This window comes from Lissotriton vulgaris, chromosome 2_1, assembly GCF_964263255.1.
Source record: "Lissotriton vulgaris chromosome 2_1, aLisVul1.2, whole genome shotgun sequence".
In the NCBI taxonomy this organism is placed as follows: domain Eukaryota; kingdom Metazoa; phylum Chordata; class Amphibia; order Caudata; family Salamandridae; genus Lissotriton; species Lissotriton vulgaris.
Window position 1 is genome coordinate 1,013,939,829 of NC_141687.1, and position 17,586 is coordinate 1,013,957,414.

The window sequence follows — 17,586 nt, forward strand, 5'->3', positions numbered from 1 at the left end:
ATGCAATCACCATCCAGGTCCTTTGCTCTAATGCCCAGCCAGCTCACCCTTCTTACAAACAGTATTTCTGCGTTCATGTGGGATGGGATCGATCTATTTCCATTGAGCCAAAAGATGACCTTGTTCTTGGGCTCTCTATGGGACTCTATCTTATCATGTTGGATCCGTGGAATGCCAGCCAAGATTACTGTATATGGAGCTGATTCCGGAGGTAGGTTGATACAAGGGGGCTTCAATGGCTTGCCTTCCTTACTAAGAGTGTCAATCCCTCTAGTATTTGGTCCTACACTGTGATCTACGGTTACCGACTTCTTTCGACCATCGCTAACTAGTGTTTCGGATTCCTCCCTTATATGGTCAATGACAGATAAGTTTGCTGTGCCTTTTGAAGTGACAATAGGGTGGTGTTGGATGTTATGGTTGGTTGGTGTACCGTGGGGAGTAACTTTTGGGGGGCTCTTAGGGTCCGCTGCCACTCTCAAAAAAGTTGGGGGCCCAGATCCATGAGGGGACTCTACAGCTTTTTCTAATAAGGCCGAATTGGCCAGTATAGCACTTTCCAATTTCCCTACATTCTCGCTAATTTGTTTAACCCTCTCAAGTAATTGTAAAAATAGAGATTTTAGTAGTTGTTCCAGTGTTTCCAAAATACCTTTAGGGAGTTGGTTTGCCATGGGCTGGCAGGGTGTTTGCTTGTTAGCCCTATTTCTAGAATCATTGGTGGATATTTGGTGTTGCACTTTGGGGTAAGTTGATTGAGTTGGAGTGGTAAGTAAGTAAGTGCATTTATTATGCATGATTAATTAAAACCGTTACATTCAGAACATTAAAAGTACATTTAAAAGAAAATATTGCATTAAACCAATTTAAGAGAAATGTAAATGTAAATGTACATGTATTTTTATAGCGCAAATCGCCCACATCGCAGGCATCTATGCGCTTGCTTAGGGAACCTGTCCTGGTATTCCCCTGTGAGATACCCCGGCAGGGTATCCACAAGGTGAAAGCCAGGCATCCCGCCGCGAGGGGCCGTTGTGGAGATTAAGCAAGCTATTGCCCAGAGTCGCAGAGTGTGAACCCGTGAGTCGAGTAGGCACCGGAGCGAGAATTATCGAGTCCGTGGAATTATTGAGCCCAACCCCCGTCGGGCCGGGGAATTGAACCCTGGTCCAGGGCCGATCTCAGCTTCCGGGTCTGCTGCCTCTAACTCCTGAGCCACACTTCTCCAGAGAGAATGCAATGTTAAAAATGCTTTGGTATTGTGTTAAAAAGACGTAAATATTGTTTACATCTGTATTAGTACTGCTGGCACAGACCTGAAGGCCTGTGTAAGGTCAATTATGGAAACTATGTTGGTTGACCAGTGGTGTGGTCCAGTTCTACACAGTTGGAGTGGTGATTTTTATAACTTTGGCACATCTGCCCTTTTGAATCCCTCCCCCGCGCTTTCTTTTACCAACAATAGATTGCAGCTTTTTGGCCTTTCCCATTTTTAGTGCAGGTGGGACGTTTGCGTGGGGCGGGTTAAGGGTGGTAGGGGAGTTAGGTTCGGCTTGTCTAATACCTAATATAGATATGCTATCTGAGGTTGTATCCAATGAGGTACTAATGATAGACATGTCTGCCCCCGCCTTCTCCGTACTTGAGCCCGGTCTACGGTCGCTATTATCCTGTTGCTGCTCTGGGGATACAGCAGCCATGATGGTGCCCAATGAAGATCTCTTCGACAATAGCTCTAGGGACAACCTTTTTTCGGTGAGTGCAATTTCATGTTCAGGTACAACAGCCGCTCTGGAGATAAACTGATCAAGAGTACCGGACGCAGAGCCCCCAACGCTACCCTGTGCGATCTTCCTCCCATTCCTTAAGCAAAGCGCCATGGCTAGTTGCACCGTGAATATTGATGTATATGGAGAACTAATTTAAAACACTATAGATTTTCCCAACCGTAGCTGCAAAAGAACAGTGTAAAGTAAAAATAAACAAGTGCTAGTAAGTACAGGATTGTCTCACTTCTTAAAACTCAAATGCAAGGGGGGTGGCCCAGCCCAGCCTTGACGGGCCTAGGACGGCCGTTGAGGGTCCCGCCCTTGTCCCGGGCTTAGCCCGGCACGTCGCGCGCATGTCCTCGCGAGACGAGGGACCAGGCAGGGCTTTATGCGCCTCCTGGCGCATGCTGATATTGTGTCCTGCCCCAAGGGATCCTGGGGATGGTAGTCTGCAGACGGACCGGCGGAGCCAAGCCAGGCCGGTTGAAGGTTAAAAACCGGAAAAACAGGGGGGCGGAGGCAAGCCTGGCCATGAGAGGGAAGCTGAAGAGTCAGGGGGAAACACCGTAGCCACACACAGTGTTCACAAAGGCATCAAGGGACTCGGCCCCAGGCGGGGCCTTATGCGCCTCCTGGCGCGTGCTGATGTTGCGTCCTGCCCCAAGGGATCCTGGGGATCATAGTGTGCAGCCTGACCGGCAGAGCCAAGCCCGGCCGGTCGAAGTTCAAAAACCGGAAAAACAGGGGGGCGGAGGCAAGCCCGGCCACGGGAGGATAGCCGAAGAGTCAGGGGAAAACACCGCAGCCACACACAGCGTTCACGAAGGCAACAAGGGACTCGTCCCCAGGCGGGGCTTTATGCGCCTCCTGGCGCATGCTGATTTTGCGTCCTGCCCCAAGGGATCCTGGGGATCGTAGTCTGCAGCCGGACCAACGTAGCCAAGCCCGGCCGGTCGAAGGTCAAAAAACGGAAAAACAGGGGGGCGGAGGCAAGCCCAGCCACAGGAGGGAAGCTGAAGAGTCAGGGGGAAACACCGCAGCCACACACAGCGTTCACAAAGGCAACGTATCATAAAAACAACAATAATATTGGAAATAAATAGTAAAGTGATGCAAAGTAAATATACAATAAAGAGCAAATAAGAACCTACCATAACTAGATGCCAATCGCATTAGGTGGATAGCCAACATTAGCTTCTAAATTGTTCTTGCATATAATCCAGCCAGCAAACACATATTTGGCAACTCTAATAAAAATCGTTTATTTTGATCAGTCCTCGGTATCCTCAATCACAATTCAATTCAATGGAAGAAGTATTTCCCTATCTGTTCCCAAACTGAAGTTATCACTTTTAAGTGTAATAAGGTAATTGAGTGTTAGTGTATGGGACAGTTAGCGTTGTTACAGTGAAAAAAACAAATTCGGAAGGTTTGGGCCTAGAAAAGGTTTCTTTTGCCAGGTAAGATTGTAGTTTAAAACTGCACTACAGGCTGCAGTGGTAGGTCTGAGACATGGTTTACAGTGTTACTTTATTGGTTAGCATAGTCAGTGCTGCAACCACTTGTAGCAATTCACTTTGAAGCTTTGGGTACATGTGTACCATATCATAGGGATATAAGTAGGGCTCCCAGTTTTATGGTATTTTTTTTTTTAACATTTCCATCTGTATTTATCCATATTTATTTTTATGTCATTTTATCTGTATATATCCGCATGTATCTTTGTTGCAAGCAAAAAAGACGTTGCAGCTAGTATTTTTCCACATTTATTTAAATAGGCAGTGCCCACGTTGTTATAGGTTTAGCTAAATGTTTATATGCGCCAAATTAAGTAAAGACAATACAGTCATCTGAAAACTTTGCCATTGTAATGCAAGTCACAGTGGTGTCACAGAGATTACTTGCAGTAATATCAGTGAGCTGCTGCTGTGTTACAATATTCAAAACACTGTCACTAGCCATGATTATTAGATGTAAACAAAATTTGAATTTAGATGAGTGCACCTGAGCACTTTCAGTGACCTGGCCAAAGACGGCATGAAAGAGCTGTCTACTTTCGTGTTAAATTTGACATTTTGGATGCCTCGTTCTCCTTATTGTCAGTTCCATGCTCCTTCCTGCAGCATGCTCTGTGGTGCGAGTTGACTATCCACAGCTGAGAGAGCAAACAACCTCATCTGAAGCAGCAAACTCTCATTTCAAAAATAAATTAAAGGCCCTTGCATTAGTCCTGCCGGGCACTATATCCCTCGCATTTCTGAGGCCTAAAATATCCAACAACACCCATGTGAGCTGGCAGCTTTTAATTAATTTTTTTTAAACTATGTCCTTCGCTAATGTAAAACACATTTGTAGAGTAGAACAATCATAGTTTCTGAGATCCTGGCCAAAGTGAAATACTTCAGGTTACTGAGGCTGGGAGTTCCAGGCTGGGAGTTCCAGACCCCCTCTGAACCCTTGCTCAGTTCCAGTTGACACATTACCTTTTTCTTTTTTGTTTTAGAGTTATTGTACTTATTTTTTAAGATTCTTTTTTATCATTATTTTAGCAAAGGATAATGTGAATCAATCGCTTTTTATAAATGGTACAGTTTAAAAAATGAAGTTGAAGCTGAATGGTGCAGAGATTTGTTAAAGCTTGAGCTTTGTAATAAAGGAAACGCCGGTCTTTCTGACCTTTTTAGGTCTCACTAGCGAATGCAGTATATGCGCTGATTCGCCTTGTGAGTCTCTATTGTTGCCGCTTTGGTGCTGGAAGGGAGACAGGAGTTGGCACGCGTGGACAGGTGATGTGCAGGCGTACGGACGCGCACATCTCCTGTCCCCGGAGCCTGGCAGCGCGCGCATCGTGCAATTTCATTTTCCCTCCCCCTGTTGGCTCGACAGAGCCAGCTTGTTATGGATACTTGGGGGCCCATTAGGATGTAGGCGGATTGCCTCCGCCAGGGTGGCGATGGCCACCGCCACCCTGGCGGAGGCAATCCGCCCGACATCCATGCCTGCATTCCACCCGCCAGATTAAGATGGCGGTGGGGACAGCGGCGGATGGAAAGACCATCCGCCGCTTTACCGCCGCGGTCGCCATTATACAATGTCCACATGAAGGGGCCATCCCGCGGCGGCTATGCCTCCACGGAAAGGCAAGCAGTGTTTGCTGGGGGGGGCCCAGGTGACGCCAGCTCAGGGGGAGGATAGGGGGGGTACCTCTGGTACCCCCCACGTTTGCATATGCAAAGCAGCAGGCACTGCGCGATGCCTTCTGCTTTGCACATGCAAATGCGTTCTCTTATGTTTTGCATTGTGGCGGGCGGTGCAGAGAGCACCGCCCGCCACAATGCAAAACATGTAGGATGTGCCCACCACTGTGGCGGGTGCATCCTAATTCCCCCTACGGGACCCCCGCCCTTATGGCGGGCGGTCCCGGGTCCCGCTATGATGGCGGTCGGACTATGTCTGCCCGTCATCATAATGACCCCCTTGGTGTGTGGCCCAGAATAACACATATTGGAGAAGATCTGGCCTGCATGTCGAAGGGTGTTTGGCATGGATGGTTAGAACAAAGGCACAAGCTCCAACAATACATTAAATCATGTTTAGTGCTTATTTTCAATCAATTGTTTTAGTTGCTTTTAATCACTTCGATGTTTTTTTTTCAGTTTATAAGTGTGGTTCTCTTTGGCACATTCGCCAACAATGGTCTGCAGTCCGTCCACTTCCGGGGAGATGATTTATGCCACATCATGATTCTCACATTTTATTAAGTATTAATCTGCATAAAGGAGGATTATCACATGGCAACCATGCGACAAGCCCAAGCCCTTTCAGCATGTCCATCAATGAATGGAGTCCTTCTGCAGACACCACCTGTGACAATTTTGCCAAAGATTAATAACAAATGTTTCCACCGAAGGCCGGTGTGTAACAGATTCTAACAGAAAGAGGCCCCTGGCTATTTTCTTAACAGAATGTTTGACCAAACTAACTGCAACCTACGACCAGAACGATGTCTGATCTGGAGGTCGCAGGCAGCACTGCTAGGCTAATGTAAGGCAGGTACAGTATATTGAGCACCAAGAAGCATGTCGCTTTTCGAGTGAGTGTGTGTGGGGGGCGTAAACAAGGGGTTTACCTCAGCCCCAGGCGTTAGGAAATGGAAGCCCACACACTAAAAGCGTTTTCCCTTTTCTTAGTAGAAAGCAGTAAAACTTGCATTTTGAGGCCTGGTCACTTAAAACACAGGTGGGGAGCTAAGGAGACTTTCGCTGTGACAAGAACCTTTTCTGGTGCAGGGAGATAAGAATAAGCATGGGCGAATTTTGCGGATCTCGCGTTCGCGAATTTTGCGGATTTGCGGATTCGCAATCCGCAAAATCCGCGAATTCCCGCGAATTTGCGTATTTTTTTTTTTTTTTGTGTTCGCCCGTGTTTCTGCCAGTTCGCGAGGGTTTTTACAATTTCGCAATTTGCGAACTTACCTGTCGGGTCGCAAGTTTTGCGAACTTGTTGTTTCTACATGTCCAGCCTGTTTGGGACACTCTTCTTCATCACTGCCACTCTCTGTCACCACTGCCACTCTCTGACTACTCATGCCACCCTCTGGCCCACCCATGCCACCCTCTGTTTCATCACCACACCCTCTGGTTGTCCAGTGTACATTATTTTCGGCAAAGCAAAGCACACCTTCCCTGCCTCAAGTGACCTGAATTAATTTGGGGCTGATTAATGTGTCACAGAATATTTTTTTAGCTGGCACCTGCTTCCTTAGTGCGCCCTGATTAGTGATCTTTTGCACTTGCTAAGTGCTTTCATTGTTGCAAAATTAGTTACAACACCTGCCCTGCCCCAACTGACAATAATGAATTAGGGGCTAATTAATGTGTCACTGAAAGAATTTAAAGTTCCAGCCTGGCACCTGCTTGTCTGCTCCTTTAGCTGTAAATCAGGACCTTTGTGGCATACAGTTAAGGTCAGAGCAGGGTCACACAATAGTTGCAAGCAGGCAACCGAATTCTGGAGGGCCCCCTCAGGAAGCAATACAAAGAATCGTTACAAATCATGAGGTTGACCTTTTGCACCTGCTCATTGCTTTTGCTTTTGCTGAAATCGTTTTGCGTTTTTTTTCGCGCTATTCGCGGGGCGCGGCGTCGTGCGAAACCGACCGCGGAAGCCGCCAATTCGTGCGAATGAGCATTTTATTTTTTTGCGGCTTGTTGTTTCGCGAGTTTTTTTGCAGTATTCGCGAGCCGCTTGCAGCGCAACACGCGAATTTACCCCAAGGTCGAGTACGGGCGCGGCCATTTTGTTTGCGTGACGTATTTCCGTTTCCGCCCGCTATGTATAATCTCGCGCAGTAAGCGCATTGCGAGTAGAGGTTCGCACGAGATCGCGCGGGAAATCTAGAGGTTCGCACGAGATCGCGAGGAAAATCTCGCGCGAACTGACTTTCGCGCTCGGAAACGGGCGCCGGCCATCTTGTTTTTCATTCATTTCCTGTGTCTGGGCATGGTGTTTAATCCTCTTGATATCTTTCCCATCCTTTGCTTGTTTTCAGTTTTTTTTTTACGATTTTGCTTCTTATCTATCCCTCTCTTTTCCTAGCTGTATATTTTTGTCTTTTCTGCTATTTTTCTTTACTTTTAAACTACTTTTGTAAACTCTTTTCTTTTCTTCTTCCCTATCCTATTCTTTCTTAATTTTCTACTTCTTCCTACCTTACCTGCCCAGACCATGGTCAAGCCAGGCGCCGTGAAGCTGCCCAGGCACTTGAGGGCCGCAGCGGCGGCGGGGAGTAGTGCTGGACCCACTGGCAGGACAGCAGGCGTGAGATCGAGGGGGGAGCAGGTGACGCGCCGGGAGATATTCAGCCCGGAGGAAGTGGGCGCGCTGGTCTACTTCGTCCAGCGCCGCCTGCCCAGTACCATCGCGGGAGGCGGCAGGATCGCGGCCGGCGGCTACAACATGCGGGAGCGCCGGAAGCGGTGGGAGAAGGTGTGCTGGGCCATATCCCACCTCTACGGGGTCCAGCGCACCTACAGCCAGGTCACCCATCGCTGGACGGACCTCCTGGACCGCGAGCGCGACCTGCTGGACCAGCTCGGCTTGGAGATCCCCGGGCTTGGTGAGTAGTAGTAGCCATTGGCATTTAATCACTCACTACTATGATGTTTTCTCCTGCTCTGTGTTGTTGTATTGCAAATATTTGTTTTTTACATGGAGCAAGCCAATAATGCCGCTGATGACGATTACATTGTAGTTAAATTATATTTCAAAATCTTCTGTGCATTTCAGGTGCACTGCTCTCCTTCTCAGTGGGGTTGCTACTATGCTTATTTGTTTTCTATTTCGTGGTCTCATTGGCCTGAGTAACTATTATGTATGATTGTACTTAACAGAACTGCGTAATGCTAGACACTAGGGGGCAGATTACATTTACAAGCCCCTTGCGCCACGTTTACGTTGCCTTGCGTGACGCAACAGCGGCGTAAACGTGCCGCATCCCTGCAAGTCATTTACAGCATGACGCATCTAGGGAGATGCGTCACGTTATAAAGCCATGGGCCTGCACCACAATGGGTGCGTTCCTAGTACGCAGGGTGGGCGGTCCAGCGGCTGTGCGCCTCGCAAAATTGCCTGCGTGAAATCTACAAGATTTAACGCAGGCACTTCTGCGACGCTGCTACGTCAATTCAATTCCTTATGTCTGCTCGAAGCAGGCGAAAGGACTGACACAGCATGTAAAGTATTGGGTGGCCCTGAGCATTACTGGAGTTGCATTGCGTTGGCGACGTGACTCCAGCGATGCGCCGCTCTTACGTGACGAGATGCGTCACGCAAGTGCCTACCCTTGCGCCAGGGCGCGCCGCATTGTAAATGAGGCACATCTGCCGTGTCGCAAGGGTAGTTTTGCGTGACGCATTTGATCTGGCGCATCTCTGGAGATGCGCCAGAACGCGTAAGTAAGTATGCCCCTAAGGGGCAGAATTGCAATTACCGTCGCATCCCTGCAAAGTAGCAGGGATGCGCCATTAATTGTGCGGCCCGCTACCACCACCAAACATGGTGCGCCGTATTTGCAATGCGGCGCCCCATGGGCCCAAAACGTCACCGAAGCTTTACTGCTGGAGTTGCGTCGCAACGATGGCGCAGCTCCATCAATGCTCTGGGGTACCCTATCTCCCCAATGCTGGGTCAAGCCGTACGTCTGCTTCAAGCAGGTGCAGGGTTTGTGTGACGCATCATTGTCCTAAAGGTGACTGATTGATATTTTGTAGATTTCCCTCAGCCACTATTAGGATGTGTTCCAGCGCAGGAATGCCCTCCCTTGCGCCGGAACGCCCCCTGATGGCGCAGGGCTTTATAACGGGATGCATCTCCCAAATGCGTCACGTTGTTATAATATTATACGCCGCACCATGGCGCCCTTTTTTGTTTAGCTGCTGCGTCACAAAAGTCACGCAAGAACGGCGCAAAAGAGCCGCAAGGGCTTAAATCTGCCCCTTCCTTTGTAACCCTGACAATAAGAAAAATAGTGGCGGTGGATTGATAGTTTGACTATTTAAATGACTGGTAATGTAGCAGGCAACTGTTAGTGTTGTCACTGATCTGACTGAAATCACAATGGAGTTTGTCTGTCACTTTGCGTCTTGCCTGCGGACTGCTGCCTGCCAGTCCTAGGTGAACGTTTCAGTACTTTGTTTAGTGAGTTACGTGACTTTCGAAGTCACAGGTCCGCAAATAAATAAAAAGTAACCATAATCAATATAATTTCGCGGAAATATTTTGTTATTGTTCTTTTGAAATGTTTGATTTGGTTGACATTGACAAGCAACAATCATCCATGTTTTCTGTTCTTTCTTTCATGTTGTACGTCAGCTCCCCCCAGGGGCGAGAGGAGGACACAGGAGCAGCAGGCGGCGGATGCTGTTCAACAGGGCCAGGATCGGGCAGGCGAGGGCTCCTCTGCTGGCCCCAGTAAGTTTTCATTTTAGACTAGTACCTATTTTTCCTAGCGTTCCTCATTTGAATTTTTTCAAAATTGTCTTTGCTCTTCTTGTAGACTGTATCTAAATTCTTATCCTGCCTCTACTATGACTCCCTGTGGTATTACTAGATTATTCTTATTAGTCTGTCTGTGTAGCTAACTAAGATTGCACGGTTGGCGAAACTCCCATGATTCTAGTCAGCAATAGCTCTATCAACTTAGTGCAGTCCTCTGGGATTGTCCATAATGTCTTTTGAAGTGTTCTATCTGGACTCATGCTTGCAAAAATTGCAAAACCTTTCGCTCAGTCACTCTAGTCTGGAGGACCAAAAAACACAGATTGTATTTAAATTTAAAAGCTTTATTAAAAGTAAACACATTTATTAAAATGAAGTCATAATAAAACTAAACGTTTAACTGATAATGGAAAAGTGGTTAGTGCTGACGATTAATTGAAGACATTTCTTGTGGTCGAGCCGAGCTCTCACCTGGTTTCAACTTGATCTTGTTGTTAGAAGTCCATCTTCTGTCTGTGTGGAGAAAAATGGTGCGTGTTAAAAAATCAGCCTTCATCAGTTGTGCCAAAAAGTGCAGCAAGACAACCTTCCCTGGAAAAAGGGACATTTTTTTTAACTTTAACGTAGACAGTCACAAATTACATTGTTTTCACATGTCTTCATTCCTAGACCAAATACTAGTGACTAGTGAGTGCTTTATTCTAAGATTCTTAAATGTACTTTGTAGGTGGAACATCTGGTGGCGGGGCCAGTGTGGTGGTGGTGCTCGACACGGAGGCGGAGGGCAATTCATCAGGGGAGGAGGCGGCGGCGGCGGCTGTGAGAGTTGAGACGGTGGTGGCGGCCAGAGGTAAGCTCTTATATATTCCTTACTTATTGAGATTGAAGACTAGCTGGGAAGGCAAGAATATGAGATGCATGGCTGGGTGAATGATGAAGCAATGATGGGTGGAAGGACAACAGCCTGGGTGGGTGACACAGAAACTGTATGTGTCCATATACCTGGATCATGCTACTATCTGACTCTTAGATAGCATATGTGTATCTAGAGCAGGGGTACTCATAGTACGGCCCGCGGGCCGGTGGTGGCCCGGCAAGCCTTCCTTGGCGGTGCGCAGACCTTGCAGACAATCACTGCTCCCCCGGCCCCCACAGAGCAGAGGCTTTTTTGTATTTCACCTGTTAGCGCCCCTGCATCTCCACTCTGACAATCACTGCTCCCCCGGCCCCCACAGAGCAGAGTGGAGATGCAAGGCCACAAAGAGGTGAAATAGAACAAAGCCTCTGCTCTGTGGGGCCGGGCAAGCAGTGATTGTCAGGGTGGAGAAGCAGGGGCGCTAAAACAAACAAAGCCTCAATAATATGTTAATGGTCTTTTAAAGACCTGTTAAGTACTTTGGTGTTGTTGTCTGTGTGTGCGCGTTGAGGAAGCGGTCTCAACCCGGGCTGAAGGCTGACACAGATAGACACACACACAGTGAGATGACAGAGGGAGAGGGAGGGCAGGAGGGAGAGAGAGATGGAGGGAGGGCAGGAGGGACAGCAGGAGGGAGAGAGATGTATGTAAATGCTGGGTCTGGTGGCTCAGTGGATGAGGGCATCTGCTGCAGGGACCTGTGTGCAACCTCATGGTCACAAGTTATCGTTTTGCTTTAGCCCCGCCCCCTCTGACTCCGCCCCCACCAGTGCGGCCCTCGGCCCCAAACTACACTGTAAATGTAGCCCCTGAGAGAAAGTTTGTGAGTACCCATGATCTAGAGAGAGTAGATGGTCAGTGGATGAACTAAGTGTAACTTTGAAGAGCATGTAACACTGCACCCGCACGTCCGTTCCAGTGTAGGAAAGGCAAGGAAAAGAACTTTTAATTTTGTCCAAATACTACCATAAATAGTAGCAGTAGTTTGTATTGCAAGCACTGCATAGATCCGGTTATTATGGTGGCCACTCCCTACCTCTCTTAATAAGTTTAGTAGTACTCAGTCATTCATGTGTGGATGTATCACTGCCTGTCACTCAATAAAAAGCAAAGCACCTAAAGTCATCCCATATATAAGCAAAAACATCCCATGTGAAGTGATAGATAATCAGATTATTTATCTTCTTCAATTTTCCATTTCTAGTACTCATTTCCACTGTAGGGTGAAAGTTAAATTAATTAAGCAGTAGCCCTTGAGTTGTAACAGAGTATTCTCAGTGCCACCCGTAATAGAAAAGTAAGAGATTCACCACCTGCATGTACTGGACGGGTACAGTAACGCAACGGCAACGCAAGTCTAGGTCACTCCTCATGGCGTGCGTCTCTTTTTCTCGGGTGCAAGTTTACCGCGCTGGCATTATGCCGGCTTGCAGAAAATAACGTACCAATTTTCCAAAACAAGAGACAAGAAGAAGAATAAGACTGGTGTACTTTCATAGTCGACTCCAATGGAAGTCCACAGTGCTCATAGAATTTGTTCCTTAAACTCCCACTAATGTTAGAGCAAGGATGAAGAAGTGTGAGGTTAGATAGATACTGGCCTCAATAGTTATGTAATGCGCTTGCAAGTTGCTAGTTGTACTGCAGCACACATTTCTGCTGAATGATTGAGTTAATCTTAAAGAGCATTGGTTACAGACTATGTCTTTCTTTCTTCATATAGGTTCTCCTTCCAAACGAACAAGGAGGAAGGAGCTGGCTAGAGCGGCCCGGCAACGGAGAATCGAGGCCACTGTTGCGGAATATCGGCGGCTGGTGGCCCTGGAGGACGAGGAAAGTGTGCGGTCGACAACAACGACAACGTCGTCTGCATCGGCCTCCGTGGCCCCACCGGCTGCCACCCAGCACAGTGGTCCACCGAGACTGAGCCGGGCTGCCAAAGGCAAACGCCACCGCCGAGCAGCAAGGCCAACAGCTGCTTCTCACAGGCCTTGCACCTGCAAGGCAGTGAAGGCACGCCTGCGCCGCACTACCCTGATGGTGTCCCGCCTTCAGCAGGAGCTCGCCTTGCTCCGCGAGGAGCATGATGCCCTGGCCCAAAAAGTTAACAGCATCCACCCATAGTGTCCCTTGCCCCTTTTTTAGAGACTTTTGGGGGGTGGGAATTGGGAGTTGGGTTTTTGGGGACTTTTGAAGGACAATCGTTGGGGTTAGGGAGGGTCTTGCGGGAGATTATTTTGTTAGGGATATAAATATACTTTTTCAAACTTTATCTGAGCATACCTGTTTTTTACTGCTTGCCTGGTGGGTGGGGGTTTAACGTTGACTGTTTTCCTGAAAGTTTAGTTCCATTTTCTTCCTTTAAGTGTAAATGCCCAAATGTTTTCAACACTAAGTGCCTCTCACAGACTAAGTGAAGTGAATCCAAGAGTCCTAGGACTTTAGTAGTACTACCTTCAGTCTCTCGTCTCTCGTACTAATACTCCATTATACCCCCAAACCACCAAACGCTTATCTTACCTGTAATTTGTGTTTGAAAGTAGGGCTAGGCCCAGGGCTGGCTCCACGGGAAACACCGAATAACGTTGGCAATCTTGGTCGGATAAAATTTCCTCATAGCGGTGGTACTAGTGGTGTGACACAGTGGCAGTTGCATGCCTATGAAAAAAAAGAAAATGAAATCTGGTTTGTCCTCCTGAGTAATTCAACGGTACAACTGAGAATATAGCAGGTGACAGAAGTACAGTAGAGCAGTGCCACATTGTAGCCTAACAAATGGTAAAGTATAACTACTAATTCGGTTGAAGTTCTTTCACATTAGCAATGGTTCTTTGTCAAGCAGAGTAAGAATATATCATCGACAACTGTGGAAAGAAAGAATGCGACAGTACAGGGCCTGTGTGGAATTATTGATAACTATATTCAACATAAGGTCTCTGTAGCCAGATACCCGAGAGCCTTGCTGGTCACTATAAATCCATTCACAACAACACTCAATGGGGTTGGTCTGGAAGGTGTCACGTTTACTCCCCGTGATCCAGTCGATGCAAATATGGTTCCACCTCCAAATGTCACCAACACCCAGAAGTGTAAACACAGGGTGTTCGAGGCATTAGGCGAGGGAGAAAAATAACAAACTAAAATAAAAAATGTGGGATGGGTAAAGGTAGGGTCAGCAGGGAAAGGATACCTGTAAGAGAAGACAAGACAGGCATCAGTGAAGTGATGTCCTAACATACAAGGGTACTCTCATATAGTCTCACTAAATAGTCTGCAAGTCTCCCGCCTACTCATGGGAAATGTAGTTTCATAGTACGGTAGGCGCTTAGGGGCTGCGTAACCTGACAGAAGGTATAGTAGATAGAAAAGGAGAAATTGCTTTTTTTCTAGGTGTCCCCTCACTCACCAGGGTTGCCCCTTGGTGACATGCTTCATCATTGGGGCCATCCCAGTCCTCTACGGCCTGGGGCGTGCTGCGACTTGCGAATTACGTAGGAGCACTTACAAATGACTATGTGTGGTGCAGATAGTGGAGTGGACTAAGTGATGTGTTAAGGGATCAATGTAGAAGCCGAGAGAGAGCAAAGAAATGCAGTCACAGTCAGAGAAAAAGGCAAGGGATACTGTATCTATGTGGTTGTAGTGGTCCTGTTGGAAGTGGTAAGTAAGTTGCCCGCAGAAAGAAAATCCTCCTATTAGCGGCACTCCTCCATTGCAGCCGACGCTTCGTCCACCGATGTTGGTCACCAGAAGACACCCTGTCCACTGCCTGCCTGATGCTGAATTGTGGCTCGCTACTGTGAAGCCTGACTCCATCCTTTTTTCCCCATTGCAGAGACTGAAACCCGGCCTGTAATTATTCAACGAAAAACAGGAAGTGATATAATATTACAACACCACTGATAAATAAATATAAGGTATGTAGGCTGTGGAGTGCAAAAAGTCACAATTTGTTTTTCCTAGTAGACAGACAGTACAATGTTTTTGAAAGTGCGTACTCTGAGTCACCTTTTGAAGGATAAATAAGTATGGGCAAATTAATGTAGCGGATCTTGCCCCTCAAGCTAGGTGTACTGTAAACTGTGTTTTAGAACAAAAATAGATCTTCCTAGCAGTGCTCCCACCCAAAAAACGAGGCCTAGCAGAAAACTGGAGACAAAACTTACTTTGAAAGTAAAAGTAGGCCGAAGTACCCTAATTACCCATTACCCCCCGTGGATTGCATTCAAACCACTTGCAAGCAACCAAGCAAAAGTAGCCATAGCCAGCATCGCTCCAAGACTCGAAATCCCCCCCACTCAAACACATGCAATAGAAATACTGCTAACCCTAACGAACCCTAAGTTAAGAATAGTGGCAAAGGCTTTCTTTAACTATGCCAAATCCCCCCTTTCCCACAATGGATTTTCTTCAAATGACTTGCAACCAAAATTACACATTCTCACGAGTGCTCTAAGACCCCAGAACTCAGTTTGAAAAATCTAGAACACCCCGATACACATGCAATCCTGCTGCTAGGGCTAACCCTAACGAACCCTAAGTTACAAAAAGTGCCAAAACTAAAGGCTTTTCCGCGCGGATTTTGTCCCAACCACTTCTACCCGGTATTAGACCTTCCCAGGAATGCCCCAAGACCCGGCAACCCACCCGCCAAGAAGCATAACACCCCCAAACAGGCCAAAAGCAAAATCTCATACTTGCAATATTTCTGGGCCTTCGGTCCAAACGCGCTGCGTAGCTAGGCCATAAGTCGGGGTTGGCACGACGGATTTCCTGAAAAGCAAATGCAATCAAGATTAGAGTGTCCCAGCAGTGCTCCCAGACCACGAAACTCACCCAGAAACACCAGGAAGCCCCCCAAACAGGCCCCCGAAAACGCTACATAGAGCAAAATGTCAGAAATAGCCCAAAAAAAAATCGGCCTGGATTTAGTCCCAACCACTTCTACCCGGTATTAGACCTTCCCAGGAATGCCCCAAGACCCGGCAACCCACCCGCCAAGAAGTATAACACCCCCAAACAGGCCAAAAGCAAACTCTCATACTTGCAATATTTCTGGGCCTTCGGTCCAAACGCGCTGCGTAGCTGGGCCATAAGTCGGGGTTGGCACGACGGATTTCCTGAAAAGCAAATGCAATCAAGATTAGAGTGTCCCAGCAATGCTCCCAGACCACGAAACTCACCCACAAACAGACGGAACCCCCCCTAAGAGCACCTCAAAGGCAAGCAAGTCATCAAAAACACAAAAAATTTTCCGCCTGGGATTTGGTCCAAAACACTTTTATCCGGTATTAGAGCTTCCCAGCAATGGCCCCAGAGCCGTCAACCCAGGAGAAAACGAGTAGAAGACCCCCAAACAGCCAAAGAGCAAAAGTACAAAAATGGGGACTTAGTCAATTTTTCACAAATTTCCCAAATCACTCCGCGCGCGCTCTGCAGCTAGGCCCTAAGTCCCCTCTGCCACCATGGATTTGCTTCAAACCTCTTGCAAAGTAAAGTAGATATAGCCAGCAGTGCTCCCAGACCACGAAACTCACCCAGAAACACCAGGAAGCCCCCCAAACAGGCCCCCGAAAACGCTACATAGAGCAAAATGTCAGAAATAGCCCAAAAAAAAATCGGCCTGGATTTAGTCCCAACCACTTCTACCCGGTATTAGACCTTCCCAGGAATGCCCCAAGACCCGGCAACCCACCCGCCAAGAAGTATAACACCCCCAAACAGGCCAAAAGCAAACTCTCATACTTGCAATATTTCTGGGCCTTCGGTCCAAACGCGCTGCGTAGCTAGGCCATAAGTCGGGGTTGGCACGACGGATTTCCTGAAAAGCAAATGCAATCAAGATTAGAGTGTCCCAGCAGTGCTCCCAGACCACGAAACTCACCCGCAAACACCAGGAAGCCCCCCAAACAGGCCCCCGAAAACGCTACATAGAGCAAAATGTCTGAAATAGCCCAAAAAAAATCGGCCTGGATTTTGTCCCAACCACTTCTACCCGGTATTAGACCTTCCCAGGAATGCCCCAAGACCCGGCAACCCACCCGCCAAGAAGCATAACACCCCCAAACAGGACAAAAGCAAAATCTCATACTTGCAATATTTCTGGGCCTTCGGTCCAAACGCGCTGCGTAGCTAGGCCATAAGTCGGGGTTGGCACGACGGATTTCCTGAAAAGCAAATGCAATCAAGATTAGAGTGTCCCAGCAATGCTCTCAGACCACGAAACTCACCCACAAACAGACGGAACCCCCCCTAAGAGCACCTCAAAGGCAAGCAAGTCATCAAAAACACAAAAAAATTTCCGCCTCGGATTTGGCACAAACCACTTTTAGTGCTTCCCAGCAATGGCCCCAGACCCGTCAACTCACCTGCAAAGAGGTAGAACAACACCCCCACAAGTGCTGAGTCTTTCTTCATTGGGCGTAAACCAGCCCTCTGCTTTGATGGAAATAGGAGTCTGGAGGAGGAGGATAGAGGAGCATGTTCTTCTGAACTTGTGAACCTGAGGAATGCAGACTGCGGCACCTTCAAATAAATTAGCAAACAAGTGAAGACAGTTCTGCTGATGGGCTTGTCTTTGTGATTATCTGATTAAAGTTTGAATTATATTAACTGTGCACAACAAAGAAAGACAGACACACAGGAATAAAAGTGAATAAGGATGAAAAAGAAAGTTATTGATTCGTTGTCTCATTTTCAGGGCTCGAAGTCGGAATCACGGTCCAGGAATAAGAATAAGGCTTCGTCATCATACTCTGCGAATTCAGCCCGGGTGAGGTCAGTGCCACCTGACAGAGTAGAAATTCCCTCATCTATGGTGCTGGCCACCTCCTCTTCATCCGGCACGCTCTCTCGTACTCTTATATCTGGTGGTATGAGGTGCTGATTCATCTTGATCATTGT

The 17,586-nt window shown here is 47.6% G+C and overlaps 2 protein-coding genes across 2 annotated transcripts in view; both read left to right on the forward strand.

The window, feature by feature from the left end:
* Nucleotides 1-17,586, forward strand: part of KCNH7 (potassium voltage-gated channel subfamily H member 7) — a 960,210-nt gene that overhangs the window by 325,041 nt on the left and 617,583 nt on the right. The window lies entirely within an intron of this gene.
* LOC147731542 (uncharacterized) lies at nt 10,482-13,340 on the forward strand. Its single transcript, XM_086958765.1, has 2 exons — nt 10,482-10,617; nt 12,407-13,340. The coding sequence occupies exons 1-2, from the start codon at nt 10,482-10,484 to the stop codon at nt 12,805-12,807; spliced, it is 537 nt and encodes a 178-aa protein (XP_086814891.1). The 3' UTR covers nt 12,808-13,340.

Excerpts from the sequence above, each read along its gene's own strand:
- LOC147731542 (XM_086958765.1), top strand. The coding sequence starts at position 10,482 with ATGTACTTTGTAGGTGGAACATCTGGTGGCGGGGCCAGTGTGGTGGTG. Across the intron at positions 10,618-12,406 it reads GACGGTGGTGGCGGCCAGAG|GTTCTCCTTCCAAACGAACA; the intron begins GTAAGCTCTTAT and ends TTCTTCATATAG.